Source organism: Diabrotica virgifera, chromosome 7 (genome assembly GCF_917563875.1).
Source record: "Diabrotica virgifera virgifera chromosome 7, PGI_DIABVI_V3a".
Classification (NCBI taxonomy): Eukaryota; Metazoa; Arthropoda; class Insecta; order Coleoptera; family Chrysomelidae; genus Diabrotica; species Diabrotica virgifera.
Genome location: NC_065449.1, coordinates 105,512,493 through 105,534,821, shown reverse-complemented (window position 1 = coordinate 105,534,821; position 22,329 = coordinate 105,512,493). Strand labels below are relative to the sequence as shown.

Here is a 22,329-nt window from a genome sequence, read left to right as displayed (position 1 = left end):
TATGGATCAGAGACATGGACACTGTCGAAAAGCGATGAGAACTTATTAGGTAGGTTTAAACGAAAAATCCTCAGACACATATATAAAGGGGTGAAAGAAAATGACGTATGGCGCAGAAGATATAATTTTGAAATATACGCAGCATACAACGAACCCGACGTCATAAAATCCATAAAGATCGGACGTCTGCGCTGGATGGGCCATGTTAAACGGATGTTGGAGACCGAAACACCAAAACATATAATAAGGCAAACACCAGTAGGGAGAAGGTCAAAGGGAAGACCCAAACTTAGATACATAGAACAAGTGGAACAAGATCTGAAAACACTTGAGATTACCCACTGAAAGAACAAAGCAAGGAACAGAACAGCATGGCGAAAAATCCTGGAACAAGCCAGGACCCAAAAAGGGTTGTCGAGCTACTGATGATGATGAAGTTGGGAGGGGGGGGCATGTAAAACGTTACGGACGTTATACGAAGGGGGGGAGGGGGTTCGAACAGCGCTTACGTAACACTGTTTTTAACTTAAATAAAAAAACTACGGAATCACAATCATCCAACTTTTCAACTTTCGTTTATATTTTACATAGAACCCCTAGATTGTATTATATTGCCCCCTTATTGCTCATGTTACAATAGGACAATAGTATTCAATTCAAGTGAAAAAATCTTAAAATTTGTCTAACCAGACCAAGCACAGTAACACATGTCTGCAATAAATAGCTGGACCTTTCTTCACAACAAAAGATGAAAAGGTACAGATGGGTTAAAGAGGTTGTAAAATTGTGTTACGATACTTGAACGACCCCTTTAACAAAAATTTATGAATTAACAACAAAATCTATTTTTGATAGAGTAGGTTTAAGGATTTTTTTGCGACTTTGCAATGTCGTCTTAAAGAATTAGTTCACTAATTGTCATTTTATAACACTGTTCTTTATTTTTACATAATACAAGTACAGTAGAACCCCGCAAATCCGAACTAATTGGGGGGACAGCCTGTTCGGATTCCGAAAAGTTCGGATTATCCGAAAGTTAGCCTAAGAAGCTAACGAAGATGATTTTTAAAAGATTTAACTGCCACCGATCCCTTTATGAAACTTTATCCGCACGTTTATGCCTCCAATATCCTAAAGCTGAAAAATATTTAGATCACTGAAATATTAAATCGCTAACGCCAGTAGTTTTGTTTAGTCACAGGACATGGGAATTCGGTTATGTAAATGATTCATTTAATTTGTAATCTGGATATTGATTACACTATGTTTCTCATGTTTCTTATCATTTTCAATATTTTCGTTCATAGTATACCATGGGAAATGTGTATTATGCACATTCCTTTATTGATGCTGTTGTAAGTTTTTATAAGTATGTACTACGTGTATTTATTTTTAATAAATTTCACATGACCAAATTCCTATTAATTTTACATTGTTAAATTTTCTGGTTCTCTGTACATATAATAAACATGTTTTTAAATTTTTATTTTTTAATTTTTAAAAAAATTTTCACTTTCCGTTGGTTCGGATTTGCCGAAAGTTCGGATTTGCGGGGTTCGGATTTGCGGGGTTCTACTGTATGCACTTTTCAATTTTCATTGTTTTGAAATCACCTGCTGCAATATCAAATAAATCAGTATATTTATTTTTCTTAATTAATTCTACTTCAACTACAGATTTTTTCTCATAATTTTTGCAGTGCAAGAGAAGAGATACCTTCAAAATCAGACTAAATTTGATCTGGTACCTACTTTTTCTGAGCCGAAAAATATTCAGGTTCATATATTATTTCAAAAAGCACACACTTCAAAACGAACGTAATAAATAAGCCAAGCACATACTTCTTAATATGAACTACAAACTAACTTCCAGAATAGCAGAGTACAGATTCAGACCTATCCAAATAAGTGAAAACAAAAGTCGGTACGCTCTCAATTAGAATTGGAAATAAACACGTTGCGCAATATGATATTCAAACTTCAAATTGTTTGAAGAAGTTTGATTTCAATTCAAACCTAAAGATATCGAAATCAAGTCAAGTCAAACTTTTTTACAGAAAAAGTTTGGTTTTCAAGTCAAGTCAAGTTTGTTGAATAAAATCAAACTAGTTTGACTTGATGCATCTCTAATTTTGTCAAACAGAAATATCTGTATTGTTTATACAATTTTTGATATAAATTATAATAATAGTCTCCCGTTTTATACCGCTGATTTCTTATACGGCTCCTGGATTATAGCAGGGTAGTCTGCTATATCTAGGGTCTACGGTATTCAAGGAAGGTAACAGGGCCAGTGCTATGCTTCAACCGCCTATTATTACCCCTGGTTTTACCCAAGGTACTCATTTTATTCAGGCTGAGTCGACATGGGGTCTATAGACATTTTAAAAATGTCTAGTTGTTCTTGCCGGCGCTAGGATTTGAACCCCGGCCTACCAGCACACGAGCCAAGCATACTACCGCCTGAGCTACGCTGGCCCTATAAATTATCCTTTGCTATATTGTATTCTCTCATCCAATTTTAATAAGGGTGTAACACATTTTCCCAACTGTATGCTTTCTTTAGCTGCTTTGTAAACTTGTTTATTATACTTAGGGGAGACCGGGGCAAAACAAGGCTCGGGGCAGAACGGGAAATACATCGGTGTGCATAACTTATAGTCGTCATAATATTGGCAATAGCGCCATTCGAACGAACGTGGGTTGACTCACTTCAGTCATAAGAAAGAAACTTGTAGTCACGTAGTATGCTTCTTTACAGACCTAAAAACCGTTTTATTTTGTTTTGTTAAAAATTTTGGTGATATTTATAGCAGTGCTACAAGGTGAGTAAGTAAGTTTTATCACGTTTTTCATTAAAATATGATATATATGTAGGGTGAGGCAGATAAAGGGCCTATTAGAAATATCTCGAGAACTAAAGTAAAGAAAATTATGAAAATTGGAATATAGAAGTTTTGGGGTGTGAACTATTTAATGAAAATATTTTGGTCTCTTTGCTACTTCCGGTTATACCGGAAGTTGATTGTAACTTCGTTTTTTTTAAATGGGACACCCTATATATTTTTACGTTTCTGGATTCTCCTCGATTTCTTATTTTTAAAAATATAAGGTTCTGTAATATTATACAGGGTAGATTATAAGATAATTACGTTTTTTTATTAATTTCGTAGCAAAATTCACACCCTGTAGAATTGTAGTGGTTTTACATCAAAATCCCTTTATATGTTCAAATGATTTTTAATATGGTCTACTATTGTTACCAATTATTAGTATAGCTAAATTTTGAATTTTAGTATACAGGGTGGGTCGAAACTCGGAATGTGTATTTTCTGAGTTTTCTTAAATGGAACACACTATATTTTAGTATTGTAATGAAATGGTATTTTACGGTACTTTTTAATTTCTTAAGCATTCCCTATACCCAACTGCTTTAATTTGTGCTTAATTGTTAATCGCACCAACAATCTTAACTACGTAGATATTTTGATAGCTCAACCATTATTGGCAATTTTAAGTATCAGTCTCGATTAATATGTATTTATTTCCGAAAAATTATTTGCGATTTAATATTTTTACGGCCAACCTAATAAAATTTCAGGTATTTTGTGTTGCAATTAATGTTTGGCTTGAATCACCAATAACTCACAAATTGAAGCAGTTAGGTATAGGGATTGCTTAAGGCTTAAGAAATTAAAAAGTATCCTAAAATAACATTTCATTACAATACTAAAATATAGGGTGTTCCATTTAAGAAAACTCAGAAAATACTCATTCTGAGTTTCGACCAACCCTGTATACAAAAAACGAAAAATTTAACTATACCAATAATTCTTAACATAGTAGACTATATTAAAAATCATTTGAACATAAACAGAGTTTATTATGTCAAACTACTACAATTCTGCAGGATGTGAATTTTGCTGCGAAATTAATAAAAAAACGTAATTATCTTTTAACCTACCCTATATAATATAACAAAAACTTATATTTTAAGAAAGAAGAAATCAAGGAGAATCCAAAAATGCAAAAATATACAGGGTGTCCTATTTAAAAAACGAAGTTACAACCAACTTCCGGTATAACCGGAAGTAGCAAAGAGACCAAGATATTTTTATTAAATAGTTCACACCTCAAAACCCCTGTATTCCGATTTTCATAATTTTCTTACCTTGAGTTCTCGAGATATTTCTAATAGGCCCTTTATCTGCCTCACCCTGTATATGTTACTGAATTTTAATATTGCGGGCTGTGAACCGTTTTATATCTGTTACGTTAGAAATTACTAATTTTATTTGAAATGATGTCTGTTGGGGCAAAGCGGTCGGGGCAAGATGGAATATTATCCCATCTTGCCCTACTCTCCTAAATAGGGAACTTGCATAAAATTTTAAGTTCGACAAAAATGGTATAAATCACAACAAAACATAATTTAGAACCTGTATCAAAAATAAAAAAGTTTTGTTTGTCTTTCGTTTGGCCCCTAAAGACGACTAAAAATTCAACTTATACCAGCCACCCCAAAACGCGTCGTGACGTCACGGGGTTGTACGTTTACATTCTACACCAATTGTATATATAATTTTAAATTAGACATTATAAACGTCAGTAGAAAATACAGTTATGTGACGTTACAAATGTTTTTGATCGTTTGAACTATTCATAGAAAATTTGTACTTTTACAAAATGGTTTTATTTTCAATAGTAAACCTTCTTTCCTTTCCTTCAAAAACTTTATCAAACTGCAATCTCAACAAACTGGTATATTTTATTACAATGACATACGATAAATGTCATTAGAATATAAATATTTTTCCTTTATTCCCCGACGACGATCTGGCTAAATATTCAAGTAGGTGGAGGCCAATAAACTAAAGAAGAAGAAGAAGAAGAATATACGTAAATATAACCATAAACTGAACCACATAGTTAAACTCTGTGACGTCACGGGTCGTTTGAACTATTTTAAGATAAAGAAGACTTTAAATTTGTACTTCTAAGTTATTATGAGTTTTTGAAGCGTGAAATTTTGGAGAAATCTCATTTTTATACAAAACTGAACATTGAACATTATTATGTAATAAAAAAAAATGTGCAATTTCCATATTGCCGCTACTTTACAGCATTTATCTATTTTTTGCTTTTAGTTGATTTTTTTATAATATTTTTAATTTTAGTCACTCGTTACTAAAAAAAAGCATTTCTTAAAAAAAATTTTATTCATATTTTTTTATTTCTGCTAATAATTGTCTTCCCAACTGTGGAGGTTTCACATTTTCTACTCCTAATGGTTCAATTGGAGTTGATTTAATTGCACTAATGCAGAGTCGCAAATCTTTGTTTTGTAAAATGTATAATTTTTTGAGTAATTTATTTTTTTGCACACTCATATAGGAAGTTACCATTGTCTATAATGGATCTGATACACGATTTGCGGAAGGCTGTTTATTTTTTCGGAGTATTTCGTCATTTCTTTTAAATAATATAATTAGCTGATTTGTAATCTTTTAATTTAGTACGAATCCGATTTCTACCTCTTGCATCGATATTTCTACTATGGTATCTATTTAGTATTTATCTGTAGGTATTGATGGGATGCAGTTATTCTGGTATACTATTAATTACTTTTTTCGCAGGGGTTTACCCCACTCTTGGCGCTTATACTACTTAAAATCTAATGTTACCTTTTGGAGTAGATAAGTGAAATTTAAGTTGGTATCTTAACCAAATATAACTCAATGGGTAACTTAAAATTCTACTATTTAATACTTCAATATACATACATCAAAATGATCTAGGGGACACGAACAAAGGAATCAAAGAACAATTAAATGGTAATTTGACAGTTTATTTGAAAAATATTGAAATTGAAATATTAAGCACTTATTATTATTAAGTGTAAGGCCACCTCTGTTATTAATGACGATTATACGGCATACTTCTTATCAAATTGTCAATATCGTCTTGCTCAATTTGTTGCCATTGCTCTTGCATGCAGTTTAGCAACTCTTCCCTTGTCTGAAACACTCATCCTTGCTGTTGTTGCAGGTCTTTTCAGGATATCCTAAACGTGCTCGATGGGCTTTAAGTCAGGGGATTTAACAGACCAGGGAAATACTTGAATCTTGTTCTGCCCTAAAAAAACATGTGGACGTGAAGTTTCGTGCATCAGCACAAAATTTTCTCCGAATTGTGCAGCAAATGGATGAACAATAGGTTCAAGAATATGATCTCGATATTTTTTGGTAAAAATATTTCAATATCAACTATAAAAGGAGAAAACGGCGGGTCGGTTGGAAAAAATATTCCCATGAGATTTTTTTTTCATAATCAAATTCGTGAGACATCCCAGAATAAGGTTCACGAAATCGCCCACGTGAAAAGTGGTTCAATTTTTTTGAAGTTATACTTCTTTACCGGCGATAGAGGATGAATTTTTATATGGTAAAACCTAGCGATCGGGCGCATGCGCATTATAACTTTGTTCTGATTGGATGTTCAAATGACATGTCAAAAATTATTCAATATGGCAGCTGTGGCACAGCTGTAGTTAGATTATTTATGGTTGTTGCGTTTTAAAATTTGTGTGAAAAGAAACAACAAGCAAAAGTTAGTTAATAGTTATACTGCCTTTTTAAATAGGTTTCATATACCTATATTTTTGGACTTTTGGACTATTTTGGACAAGGAAAACTCATTCTAATTTGGTAAGTAGTTTTTATTATAATCATATTGTAATTATACATTTGGATTAGGTTAAAATACATACATTTATTTTCTCAAGAATTATTTAGATTTTTATTTTTAAATTATGATTTTTTGGCGTAGATTTATTTATCTAGTAGGTACGTAATGCTTTTTACATACTTAATTTGATTACCAACAAAAGTTCTACCAATCTTCATCTAATATATTGTTTTCTTACTGTTTTGTTATATTTTTATATTTTCTTCCACAAAATTTAAACTACATAATTTAATTTTCAAAACAACTGTCAAACAGTAAAACGTTCAGTTACCGTATTTTTCCACATGATAAATAATGTGGGATTGGATGAGTTAGTCTACGCTTCGATTACGAATCAAAGCGCCACGAAATTCACGAGTTCAATTCCCGATGCAAGTTTTATTTTTTTATGCATGTTATGATTGTACGTATATTTGTTATATATTTTTTTTTCAGAAAATTCGTATTTAAAATTTTTGCCAACAATTATTATCGTTCAGAAATCATTTTTTCTTTGTGGCATTTTTCAATGTGTTTGTGTGCGTTTTATTCTTTTATGTTTTTAAATTTTTGGTATTGTCTTAAAAATCACATAATATGTAGTAGAAGTATAACTTCTTACGTGCGTACAAAGTACACACACATTCTTTTTTAACAATATTTTAATCAAATTGCAAAAATCAATATTTTTGGCTCGGACAAATTTTTTTAGATTTTTTGGACCATTATGGACAAAAAAGGTCTCTTATATTTTTCCTCTAGAGTTGATCTTTTTCGAGTTATAAGCAATTTAAAATTTGAAAAACGCGAAAATGACCCTTTTTAAGAGTTGACTCGGTTAAAAATGGTTATTATGAAAGTTAGAAAGTGACTAAATCAAAATTTAAAGCCTCCGATACATGATCCTGAAGAAATCTGTGTTATAAATTTATTACTAAGCTGTTATTTTTAATTAATAACAATGGGCGGTTAGATCGTATTGACGCGGCTGTAAATGCGAGTGCAAGTAAGATGCACAAGTGGTTTAATATGCACAATTGGACTGCCGGAATGGCATCTCTCTGGCATCCAGCATTTACGGCCGCCTAACACGTGCATGGCGCTCATTATTATTACTTAAAAATAACAGCTTAGTAATAAAATAATGACAAAAATTTCTTTAGGATCTTGTAAGGGAGAGGGATCAAATTAAACTTTGATTTAGTCACTTTCTGACTTTCATAATAATAACTTTTAACCGAGTTATTAAGCCTTGAAAATCGCCATTTATCGTTTTTTTTTTAATTTAAAATTGCTTATAACTCGAAAACGATCAACTTTAGAGAAAAATTATAAGAGACCTTTTTTTATCCAGAATGCTATCTATATTTCCTTGCATTATGAGTCGCAGGATGCCATACTTCTCGCCCCGCATCACATGTCCGAGATACTGTAGTCCGAGATTCACTATCAAGTTGATTTATTTGCATATTTTGATTTGTGTTATATTCTTTGGTCTAATCTGTTTATAAATATTTTGTGGGATTTTGTCTATTTAATAGGCCTTAAATATTAGCCTACTACTTTTGCTGTCTATTTAATAGGCCTTAAATACTAGCCTATTACTTGAAAAGCGTATTGATTTGTATATCACTTACTAAAAGCACTTACCTTCAAATCAGGGCCAAATGCCATGCCTCGGTAAGGTAGGTTGTTACATTCTTCTACAAAACGTTTTCGTTTCATTACTATGAACAATTTTGACGTTTTTTATGTATAGTTAGGGAAGTTGGTAAGGCGAAAATAAAGCACAAGTTTATTTAAATAATGAACGAGTCACTTTATTGCAATGCCAGTACACGTTTCAAAAGATGGATCTATTCACGAAGATATGTCTGACAATATCGCGTGCACCGGCTAAATTTAGTACAATGAATGCTAAATCTTTGAATATTCAGATCTGTCGATCTAATAAGTAGATTATTCTTAGTATTACACATTATAATAACAAATATTTTAATTACAATTCTATACTAAATAAGGTACATACATAGATACAAGATTTATACTGCTGCGCAATGGCAGTCTGGGACTATTTACAATTTTCGCAAACTAAGGCAGATCTTCAGGGTGAAATTTCAAGAAAACAAGATTCAATTAATATTATATTTTATTTATTTTATACCAAACTATTTCTAAACCCTCATTTGAAAGTATTTTAAAAGATTTGGAAACGTGTCTACTTTGATAATTTTTGAATAATTTACACAAATTCACGCATTCACTCATATGCCTAATGCAGTTTAAAGAATTAGAATAATTTAAGAATAAAATATAATTACAAAGAATTTAATACTAAATAAATAATACTTTTAGTTTCCAAACATTCAAAAAAATTGGGAGCATATTTTTTTCGGTAGAGGTAACTAATTTTACTTTTTAAAATGTTAAAACTATTAATATGTGTAATAAGTTTCAAATTCTGGCGAAACTGAGAAGACTACACTGGCCTTCGTCATTTTTGTTGTCGGTACTGTTATAGGTGATCTTTTATATTTCATGCATGCTGAATTCAAAAATGGAACTTATTTTTCTCAATCAGATCAGTCCTATTTACAGCTTCAAATTTTCTGAAAGCCAAATTATCGAAATAAATGACAGAACGCAAGAATTATTATTGTTATGATTATTTACATTTAACAATAATATACAAAGGGCCTAGCCAGGTAAGATGATGAAAAATGCTTCTAACTCGATTAGAATTCCATATAGGCCAATTTTTATCACATATAGAAAAACTCTGAAATTTTTAGCCCCCTGAAATAGGTAATCACGGTGGCCTAATTAAGCTTTTTAGGCTTTTATTTTTTATCTCAGTGGCATCGAGAGCTAGCGAAAAACTTAAAATAAAAGGTTCTGTCTGATTGTTTTTTAATTTTCGGTGGGAAATTTTAGAACGAGTATAAAATTTCAAATGAGTCTAAAAAAACTGAGACACTCGTTCTTACGAAAAAAAAATATCTAACGTGTATTTTTGCACAATACTTCACCCTGAACTTTTTAAGATTTTTAAAATTGGTGAAACGTACTTTTAAAAATAAAAAACCACATATTTTCCCTTTTCTCGCTTTATCGATACAATTTTATACATGGTGTTTCAAAAAAGGTAACACCGCCTAGGTGTTAGGTAAACACTAAATCTAGATAGGTAAACAACTAAAAAATAATTGGGGTTTGCTTATTCAAAATTTTTTGTAACGCCCTCCTTTTTCAAGTGATAGAAAAGGTGATCAGTGATAGGAAAAGTCATTTTCTAGGAATAAAATTTACATGAAACCATTAAATCACAAGCCTTCTGTATTTTACTTTTTATCTACTATACATTTCACATGAATATAGTTCCTTTGTAACAAATTTAGCATATTTAGACAAGGCGAAAACGTCGGGTTCGTTGCGAAAATATTCCCATGAGATTTTTTGCATAATCACATTCGTAAGACACCCCAGAATAAGGTTCAAGAAGTCGTCCACGCGAAAAGTGGTCCAAATTTTTTTTAACAATTTTTTTTAATCAAATTGCAAAAATCAATATTTTTGGCCCCGACAATTTTTTTTAGGTTTTTTGGACCATTCTGGATAAAAAAGGTCTGTTATATATTTTCACTAAATTTGATCGTTTTCGAGTTATAAGCACTTTAAAAATTTGAAATACCCGAAAATGGCCATTTTTAAGGCTTAATAACTCGGTTAAAAGTTATTATTATGAAAGCGAGAAAGTGACTAAATCAAAGTTTGAAGCCCCCGCTACATGATCCTGAAGAAATCTGTTTGATTAATTTATTACTTAGCTGTTATTTTTAATGAATAACAATGAGCGGTTAGATCGTATTGACGCGGCTGTAAATGTGAGTGCGAGTAAGATGCACAAGTGGACTGCCGGAATGGCATCTCTCTCGCACTCAGCATTTACGGCCACCTAACACGTGCATGACGCTCATTATTATTACTTAAAAATAACAGCTTAGTAATAAAATAATGACAAAAATTTCTTCAGGATCTTGTAGGAGGGGCTGTAAACGTTGATTTAGTCACTTTCTGACTTTCATAATAATAACTTTTAACCGAGTTATTAAGACTTGAAAATGGCCATTTTCACGTTTTTCAAATTTTAAATTGCTTACAACTCGAAAACGATCAACTTTAGAGAAAAAATATAACAGACCTATTTTGTCCAGAATGGTCCAAAAAACTTAAAAAAAATTGGCTGGGCCAAAAATATTGATTTTTGCAATTTGATGAAAAAAACTGTTAAAAAAATTTGGACCACTTTTCGCGTGGGCGACTTCTTGAACCTTATTCTGGGGTGTCTCACGAATGTGACTATGCAAAAAAATCTCGTGGGAATATTTTTCCTAACGAACCCGCCGTTTTCGCCTTGTCTAATTGGAAATAATAGCTATTCCTTATTTCAATAATATCCTTTTTTTAATTTGAGATTAGCAGTCGAGGACCTTGCAGTCGAGCAGTCGAGGATTAGCAGTCTGACCTGATTGAAAAAAATGAGTTATACGTATTTTTGAATTAAACATGCACTAAATATATAAAATCACCTATAAAACTCTTTGACTCCACAAAAAAGTTTTGAAACGCTGGCCAGTGCGTACGCATTGAAAAAACCTGAAAAGAAAAAAGAATCTATGAATCTTGTTTTCGTTAATTTTTCCGTATATTCAGTGCCATAAACTAAGGAACCAAAAGGTATATATCACATTTACTGTACAGCACACTAAGGAGACAAGTGTCCGTTATTGTCTACATGGCTTTTGCACACTCAAAGAGGTAGATCAAGGCCACAATCCTGCCGCCACTAAAGGAGGTCAGGCCTTATTCAAGGCCACAGGTTTAATTGGGGTCTCCGACCCAGATGATAAAGAGGATGTAGAAGACGGTGACATTCTCGATGCAGTGGTCAGGCCTAGGGGAAGACTGCTAGCACTAGACGTGGCTGCAGCGACACTTGCTTTGGTAAAAATGGAAGGAGTGGATTGGGCAACACTTGCACTAGCATTTTGCGCTGCTAATAAGTTAGCTCCTAAGGTTCTTTGGTAGGTTTCCAGGAGGGTAGCGTCGGGTGATCCTCCACTAGCTGCTGCCAAGTGTTGCGCAGCCGCAGGGTTATAAAGACTTCTGTAAAAATCATGTGGTCGCGCATACGGTGCCGTATGTAATCCAGGCGGAGGTAATCTTGTGCCCAAAGGAGGTACTAATCTTCCTGACGCTGTGGAGTACAAGGTAGAAGCTGCGGAATGTGGAGGTCCATCGCTTTCTTTACTTGCCATGTCCGCCAAGGACCAAATTCGCGGTTTAGTTGAAACGGAGGCGGAAAGTTGGGGTGGAGAACCCGATGATCTAGGTGGTAAGAAGGCAGGATGAGGTGGTCTTTCATAAATTTCAGGACTGTCAGGTCCGCTATCAGGTCTCGATTCGCTCCATTCGCTAGCCGTATCAGCTGCTAAACGCGAATGAGGTGGTCGGTCGCCATCTTCACTAGAAGCCGTACCAGAGTCTTTGGAATCTGAAACAAGGAAAACAGAAAATTAAGTACCTATATAAACAACAAAATAAATTTGATATTTTACTTTACAGAATTGTAAATAATTATTCAAAATGTATAAAAAAGACTGGAGGCTTTCGATATGTGGATTTCTAGAAGAGGTACACCAAAGTACCTATTCCAAAAATAAAAAGTGCATGGGATAATTGTAGTGCATTGTAGTAGCGGATAGATACACTTATACGACCCCGGTGTAAGTCAGATCTATTTCAGGGACGCGACCCTGCTCACGCAAGCCATGGCTATCCCCCAAACCCAAATAGGGGAGGTCATGTCCCGATCCAAGTTTCCTACCAAATATCCAAAAATCCTTTCCGATTATCCAACCCACAGGAGTAAACCTAATGCACCAGAAAAATCATTGGGGAAGGCAACGGGAAACCACTCCAATTATTTCTCCCGAGTAAAGTTAACATGGCGCAATCCAAACATAATCAGAGTATTACTGATCATGGATCTCGGAAACCAAGATCCGGCAGGGAAGGGTGCGCACCAGACTGTAGGGCCTTCCCGGTCGTCACCACACGAAACCCCTACAATTTAAAAAGTATGGAATGTTAAAAGCCTCTATGCAGCAGGCAAGCTGAGTAACTTAGTTCAAGAGGTTAAACGCTTAAAAATTGATATAATGGGCATCAGTGAGCTCCGCTGGCCTGGAGCGGGAACATGTGAACAAAATGAAGGCACACTATACTATTCTGGAAGTGTAGAAGATGACGTACATCATAGGAATGGAGTTGGCATATTTATAACATCTAAATTCAAGAAATATGTAAAAAAATTTGTACCTGTAAATGACAGACTAGCGATACTCCAATTAAATAGTAAACCATTTAATGTCAATGTTATCCAGATATATGCCCCTACTTCAGAAAAGAAATATGACAATGATGTTGAATCATTCTATAGTCAATTAAAACAGACACTTAACAAATTAAAAAGGAACGAAATCACATATATTATTGGAGATTTTAACGCGAAAATTGGTCAAGGACGAAGATCTGACCTGATAGGTGGATATGGACTAGGGGAGAGCAATGAAAGTGGCGATTGATTATACAAGTTCTGTCAAGAACATCACATGATAATCTCAAATACATGGTTCAAATTACACAAAAGAAGATTATATAAATGGAAGGGACCAGGAGATCACTCGCTTCATATAATTAGAAATCAGATAGATTATATTCTAGTAAACAAGAGATTTAAGAATGGTGTCAAGAGATCAACGACATATCCTGGTGCAGATATCGGTTCAGACCATAACCCTCTAATAGCTGACATCCAAGTGAAGCTCAAAAAAGTCGAAGAAAACCCCAAAACACCAAAATTACATATATCAGCATCCAACAAAACGCTAATAGAAAATGACCTGAATAAGCAGCTAAAGAATTCAACAAATGAAAACAATACAGAAATATGGAACACGTTTAAAGATCTTACCTGGAAAGTAATGGAAAAATATACGACAACGATGCAGAGGCACAAAAAACAACAATGGATGACTGATGAAATCCTGGAATTGATGGAGCAGAGAAGAAAACTGAAAGATAACAAAACAGAATACAAAGAAAAACAAAAACTAATTAAACAAAAAATAAAGGTAGCTAAAGAAAAATGGATGGAGGATAAATGCAAGGAATTAGAAAAGTTGAATGAAAAACATGATACGTTTAATATGTTTAAAAAAGTTAGAGAAGTAGCGGGTCTTTATTATAAGAAAACTCCACATACTATAACCGATTCGTCGGGAAAAATGATAATAGACGAACACGAAATCCGAACTACCTGGTATAATTATATAAATGAACTGTATAATGATGATAGACCCGAAGAACTGGACACTTTAGATGAAGGTGAAGGACCAGAAATACTAAAATCAGAAATACAACATGCTATAAAATTGGCAAAAAACAATAAAGCCGTTGGTCCCGACAACATACCTACAGAAATGTTAAAGCTCATAAATGAGGAAAACATTGGAATACTAGTCAAACTTTTCAATGATGTTTATTCGACTGGTGATATCCCTGAAGATTGGTTAAAGTCCGAATTCATAACCCTACCAAAAAAACAACGTCCGAAAAACTGTAGCGACTATAGAATGATAAGCCTTATGAGCCACACCTTGAAAATCTTTCTACGTATCATCCACAGTAGAATCAGAGATAAATGTGAAGAAGACCAGGATGAAACACAATTTGGCTTCAGAAATGGACTGGGAACCCGGGGCGCACTCTTTGCACTAAATGTGTTATTGCAGAAATGCCGAGATCAAAGGAAAGACGTCTTTGCTGTATTTATTGACTATGAGAAGGCCTTTGATCGAGTACAACATCACAAATTAATTAAAATACTAAAGGATAAAGGAGTTGATAGTCAAGATGTACGAATCATAGAAAAATTATACTGGCGTCAAACAGCGACAGCTTGCATAAATGGAAAATCAACAGAAATATGCAAAATACAAAGAGGCGTCAGACAGGGTTGTATACTGTCCCCACTGTTGTTCAATTTGTATTCAGATAGAATATTTAAGGAAGCGCTGCATAATTTGGAATGGGGTGTGAAGGTTAATGGAATTCTGATAAATACAATCAGATATGCAGACGATACAGTTATTTTAAGTGATGATATGAATGGATTACAACACCTTTTAAATGCCATTGACAGAGTGGGAAGAGAGTTTGGCCTAAATATAAACTGTTCAAAAACAAAGTACATGGTATTTAGCCGTTTGGCCCATCAAGATTCACGGTTATATGTTGATGGTCATATGATTCAAAGAGTACCCAGTTTTAAATATCTTGGTTGCCATATTACTGAACAACTAGATCCAGATAAAGAGATAAAATGTAGAATCGAGATAGCCCGCACGACATTTTTAAAAATGAAGTCATTCTTCTGTAATGATACCTTGCAACTTCAACTTCGAAAGCGCATGATTAAATGCTACATTTGGTCAGTCCTCTTGTATGGTGTCGAAGAATGGACATTAAAAATATCCACCATTAACCGTTTGGAGGCCTTTGAAATGTGGCTGCACAGACGTATTCTAAAAATACCATGGACGGCTATGCTGACAAATGTGGCAGTCCTTAAGAGAGCAAATGCTACCCGTGAGCTGCTTGATAACATCAAATATAGAAAGATGGCCTATTTTGGACACGTAGTAAGGGGAGACCGGTATAATATTCTTCAACTTATTATGATGGGTAAAATCGAAGGACGCAGAGGAATTGGTAGAAAGCAGTCCTCTTGGTTGAAGAATATCCGGGAGTGGACAGGAATAAAGAAAGCAGAACACCTATTTAGAATAGCTCGAGACAGAGACAGTTTCGCCATGTTAATCGCCAACGTCAAGGGGACTTGATAGGGCACGTTAAGAAGAAGAAGCATGGGATAAAAAAAAGAAAGTGTTATTCAAGTAATAAGGACAGGTTTATATTATTCCCAAGTATAATGTATTTCCGTTTCTAATAGTTAACGAAGTAAACAATCTATTCTTGAAATCAGTGATAATTCGTATAAACCCATTTCGGCTTTATTGGTCTTTTTATGATTAGTAAAATAAAGAGTAGCTTATATTATTCATACATCTTAATTTATTATTCATACATCTTAATTTAAGCAAAATCGGAATAGTTTTAGTTTTATTTTTGTTTAACATCAACGAAAGAAATTAAATGCGGAAAACCAGTATATTTAAATATTTTTAAAAATATTGTACTATGTATGTACTTTCACGTGAAAATTATATTCACAAACTTATACAGTATATGGCAAATGAAAGGAATAAATTCGTTATTTCATAAACCGGCGACTTTACGGAAAAATCCCGAAACCGGATGATTTTTATTGTTAAATTATGATATTTTGGCATATATATCACGCGAGCGACGTTATCCATCTGGGCGTGATGACGTAATCGATTATTTTTTTAAATGATAATAGGGGTCGTGTGCTAGCTCATTTGAAAAGTTATTCAATTATCCATTCAGTAATATAAACATTAACATCGTTATTTATACAGGGTGTCAAAAAACAATGTTTTTATATTAAATTAATTGACAAAAAAAGAAGAATGTATTGATGTGATCTTTATTATTGATATGAGATAATATTCTTATATGTCATTTAATTTAATCAATGCATTAATCATAATCTAATTAATTTACCAGATCACATATCAATATGTTTTCAATCTCAGGGCGAATTATAAAATTAATTACTTACTTACGTGGCTTCTAAGTATTCCTCAATGGTTCCTAATCGGGATAGGAAAGAAAAGAGTAAAATAATACACACATATGGGTTACAATTATAATCAAAATATGGTTTATTTTATTTAAATGGCAATCACTGCTTAATATTTGCTATATCTTATTATTCTTAAACATAACATTTACACATGGGAATCTTATTTCCTTTTGGTTTCCAATTGAAAGTTTTTATTAACATTTAACTATTAGGATTTATTAGCAACAATTCTATTTAAGTTTGAAAGCTTTTCTAATATTATTGATTATGTTATTCAATTTATAATGTGGTATTTAATACGAAAAACCCATACATTCATGTCCAAACAAATGAGACTGACCTTTTTCTGGTGAACTGAGAATGTCTTCACACAAGACCCGTTTCCTTCTATCCTTGGCTGCGATCAAAACCTCGTCCTGGCTTCCAGTAATGTTCTCCTTTGAAAACTAGCTCGTATAGCTCCCGTTCCTGCTTCTGTCGTGATGCTGTATTCTACCTTTTTCGAAACTGCAATCAGCTACCGGGACACTCTTGGCTCAAGGAGGTTCTTTTACTCTCAACCTGGCCTACCTCTCGTTCCACGATAGATACTCCACACTCACGGAACTACACCGGCTTTCTCACTCTCCGTACACTACCGTCTACTACTGGACTTCACTTCTCGACAGCTCAAAACATTCTGACCTCTATTTTTCATTCATTCTCCTACTTTCTAAATATCCCTTCCAGATTCACAAATCAACCTTCCACCACCAACTCTCATTCGCAGTATTCCTCAAAAACAATTTTTAATCTTTCTAAATATGCTTAATGGATTTCCAAAAAAAAAATAGTTAATTCCCATTCTAAAATTATTTTCTACTATTTACAAAATTTAATGACCTATTATCTACTTCAAATGAGTCTTATTTAGCATAGGCTAATGATCGAACCTTCCACGAACAACGATAATGACCTATTATCGATTTCACTTGAGTTTTATTTAGCATAGGCTAATGATCGAACCTTCCGCGAACAACGATAATGGTACGCGCCATTCACTTTGTTTATTCTAAGCGCATTGTCCCGAGTTTCGTTTAATCACTTCTTAAAATTAAATATAACAATTTGTTGTATACAGGTTGTTCTAAATTTATATGCCCGTGGTTGAGAAAATTGAAAATATTTTATATTAAATTGAATTCTGCTTATAATTATCAAAATTTAATTTTCAGATCAAATAGAAATATAACAGTATGTAATTTATTTAATTCAAAATACATTTACTACTGTCAGAAAACAGGAAAAAAATGTTTATTCGAAAAATTAACATTTCTTTTCGCTTAAATTGATTGTTCAAACTTCCAAAAAGCAGGTGCCTAGCGGGAGTTGGTTTGAACATTGAATTTAAGCGAAAAGCAATGTTTATTTTTCAAATAAACATTTTTTTTTTCAAATAAAAATGTATACCATTTTTATTCAGTTGCAATGCGAAAGCAAAACAATCCTATTTTTCACTTAGAATACGGAGCGCAGTCCAGCACTCTGAATCGGCGATTTTCGACTCTTGTTGGAGTCTCATCGGAGAGGCGTAGGCCTGCTGCTCCATACTAGAAGTGACCAACCATGAAAGCTTATCCCCACATTGCAACTGACGTGTATGGATTAGGTGACTAGCGTCATCTGGCAGTTGGAAGGTAAAGTTTTCAATCCTAATAGCAAAATTATTAATATTGAAAAATATTAAAAATATTACTAAAAGATTTTTAAATTGAAAACTTATTGGTCCATTTCCTTGGTGACACCTCCAAGGCTTCTACAATATGCAAGCCAGATGGATGCTGCAGTGAAGACAAAAGAAAGGAATTCTACACTATGCAATTCACAACCCCTGTCTGCAGCTTGGTAAAGTTCCAACGGAAAATGGACCTAGTTACTCTATAGGAGTAATACTAATATGAAATAAATAAAAATGTATACCATTTTTATTTAGTTGCAATGCGAAGGCAAAACAATCCTATTTTTCACTTAGAATACGGAGCGCAGTCCAGCACTCTAAATCGGCGATTTTCGACTGTTGCTGGAGTCATCCTCGGAGAGGCGTAGGCCTGCTGCTCCATACTAGAAGTGACCAACCATGAAAGCTTATCCCCACATTGCAACTGACGTGTATGGATTAGGTGACTAGCGTCATCTGGCAGTTGAAAGGTAAATTTTTCAATTCTAATAGCAACATTAATAATATTGAAAAATATTAAAAATATTACTAAAATATTTTTAAATTGAAAACTTATTGGTCCATTTCCATTTTTTTTTCTGTTTTCTGATAACAGTAAAAAGTATTTTGTATTAAATAAATTACATACATTCTTCTCTTTTTTTGTCAATTAATTTAATTTAAAAAATAGTTTTTGGACACCCTGTATAAATAATTATGTTAATGTTTACATTACTGAATAGAGAATTGAATAACCTTTCAAATAAACTACCACACGACACCTATTCTTATTTAAAAAAATTATCGATTACTTCCAGATAGATGACGTCACGCGTGTGATATATATGCTTAAATATCATAATAAACAAATAAAAATCGATATATTTTGGGATTTTTCCTTAATGTCGCCGGTTTACAAAATAACGAAATTATTCCTTTCATTTGCACCATACTGTATAAACCAAGTACACCATACAATAAAATTTAAATTCGTTAGCATCTATTTACCCTATATAATTAATAATAACAGACATTTAAGACAATCAGACTACTCCAGACGAACAAGCAACAAGCCTGAAGAGAAAAATGATCTTAAGATCTCATTGAAAATAGTATGTAACAGGATATTTAATTTAGAAGCATAACCACAGAGATAACCACAATAAAAGCAGCTAAAATTGAACATCTGGATCCAGGGGCTTCATTTGATAGGGGCAGGGGGCATTTGCCCCCGCCTGGCCCTGAAAATGACTGAAATTTACAAAAAATACATCAATTTTCATCATTACATCATATATAATATATTGTATATATAATGCTTGCCCCCCCCCCCCAAGCAAAATTTCAAATGACGCTCCTGTCTGGATCAGATCATGAGGAACACCAAAGATATGCAACTAATTTTACAGAGAAAAGTAGAAGGAAAACGAGGTCCAGGAAGGCGAAGGATTTCCTGGCTGAAAAATCTACGTACGTGGTTCAGCACAATATCCATAAATCTTTCCAGAGCAGCAGTGTGCAAAATAGAGATTGCCATGATGATCGCCAACATCCGAAACGGCACTACTTTCAAGAGGAAAAAGAGGCAGAACTTTGACATAATCAATTTATATTTTGAAGTGACATGAAAACAAGGGAGGCCCAGAAATGTTACGACCAACACAAAGACATCTTTCTCTATTTTATCGATTTTGAAAAGGCACTCAATTGTGTTTGTAATTGAAAATAATAAGACAGAACACGAAATTGGCCTGAAAGGAAAGGATTTAAGACTAATCAGAAATCTGTAGTGGAACAGAAAGACAAAGATTAAAATAAAAGGCAAAAGTTACAACACTATGAACATCAAGCGGGTGTAAAGTAAGACAACGATGAACAGCAAGCGGGTGTAAAGTGTAAAGTAAGACAGATATGCGTGTTGTAGTCTATGCTGTTTAACTTGTATTCCTTGCTCTGCTTCCAAACTCGTGAGAAAAAAGCGTAACAGTGGACGGTGTTCAAATAACCTGTATGATATTATGCCCAAGGCGCAGTATCCGTAGCAGACACATAATATGTCGGTTTAGAGACTGTTTTGTACAGATTGAGCAGGGTAAGTAACGATTTTGGAAGAAAACCCAACGAAAAATAAACCAAAACAATGGCAATTCAGAGAAAACGCAATGAAACCCTATAATTCATAGCCAATATCAACGTACAAGAAGAGATCAATACAAATACTTAAGCACTTGGATACATAGCCAGTCAAGACAAATATTGATGGGCAATTGATAGATGAATACCATCACAAAAGATAACAAATATGATACTATAGTTAACAGTATTCTCCTCTGGTATAGTAGAATACTGACCTATATTCAACCTTTATTGATTCACTTATTGGAAAATATTTTTGAAATTAGCAATACAATGCGACCTCATTGTTGGTAAGGGGTAAGGTCAGGGCTATGGATATCAAGTATTGTGTTTCACCTCATTAACAGTTTTACACTGCGACAAATGTACATGATCATGACCATGACCATGACCAAGGATCAATATTAACCAGTATGTAGTTATTTCCTTTTTTTTTACTTAACGAATCTCACAACCAGTTACTGATGTCCCATAATATAATCTTAATTTTAAGTTTAGTATAAATTGTTTTTTTTCTATTCTCATATATGTAATATATCAATTATGATGTCACTACCTGTATCATAATGAACTTCATTATGATACGGATTTTCATTAAGATACAGATTTTTAACCAATAGAATCGCGATATGGCATTCGCGATAAATGTGGTACACGCGCAGTGACCAATGGCCAGTCAAATACACACGCTTTGACAGTTCTCAATATGTAAACAAACCGTCAAACTGACAAACTACTGAATTTATTTGTGTTACAAAATTAATAAATTTGAATGTATATTTTTTGTTGTGAATGATCGCATACGGCTCGTTTCGTATCCCTCATACTCGCTTCATAATGACCATCATTAAATGCTCGTTGCATAATATACTATTTTCTATTCTCATACTATAATATACCAATTATGATTTCACTACCTGTATCATAATGAACTTCATTATGATACAGATTTTCATCATGATACAGATTTTTGACTAATAGAATCGCGATATGGCATTCGCGATGAAGGTGGCACACGCGCAGTTACCAATACCGTGTCAAATACATACGCTTTGACAGTTCTCAATATGTAAATAAACTGACAAACTACTTAATTTGTTTGCGTTACAAAATTAATAAATTTGAATATATCTTTTGTTGTGAATGATCATAGAAAAAATCCTATATACAACTTGCATTTAATTATCAGTGTGAAGCTCGTACTCTATACGAAACTCGTCGTTAGGCGGCTCGTTTCGTATCCCTCATACTCGCTTCATAATGACCATCATTAAATTTAATGCTCGTTGCATAATATACTATTATTGTGTAGGTATATGTATTATAAATATGTATAAATGAACGGGATAATGAAGTTGGAAAAATCACTTAATGATAATAGAGTTAAACATAGATATACAATATTTATGTAGATATAGATAATATATTAGACACACCCTCCATACCAATGATGGAGTGCAACAAAAGGTTAGAAAGAAGAAAGAGGCTAAAAAAAGACATGACAGGTCTAAAACAGAGGAAGATAACAGCAAATAAAGAAGCAAAGCGAGTGGTTATAGCTAAGGGAAGATCGTCTACACAGCTGTATGAAGAGTTTCAAACAAAACGAGGGGCAAATGTTAAAAATGAAAAAAATGTTATGCAGCATTGCTAAAGCAAGGGACACATCATCAAAGGACTTGACTCATGTACGGCAGAAGATCAAAGAGTGCAAATGATAAATTAAGAACCGATGTTGAAATAAAGCAAATATGGTATGAGTACTTTCGAAAGTTACTAAACGAAGAACACCACAGGAGAGACAGAGGGTGCGGGATCCCAAATGAGAATGTAATACCGGGGATAGCGAGAGATGAGGTTGTCGATGCGTTAAATAGGATAGAGAATTGTAAGGCAGTAGGACTTGTGGTGTGGGCTTC

General features: G+C 33.6%; 1 protein-coding gene across 1 annotated transcript in view; it reads right to left on the bottom strand.

Annotated features, from left to right (window-relative positions):
• Nucleotides 1-8,519: 8,519 nt before the first annotated feature.
• LOC114330659 (homeobox protein caupolican) overlaps nt 8,520-22,329 on the bottom strand; it is a 260,203-nt gene continuing 246,393 nt past the window's right edge. The window contains exon 5 of the mRNA XM_028280065.2: nt 8,520-12,279. Coding sequence (XP_028135866.1) covers nt 11,582-12,279 — 698 coding nt within the window. The 3' untranslated portion in view covers nt 8,520-11,581. The remainder of the gene's footprint in view (nt 12,280-22,329) is intronic.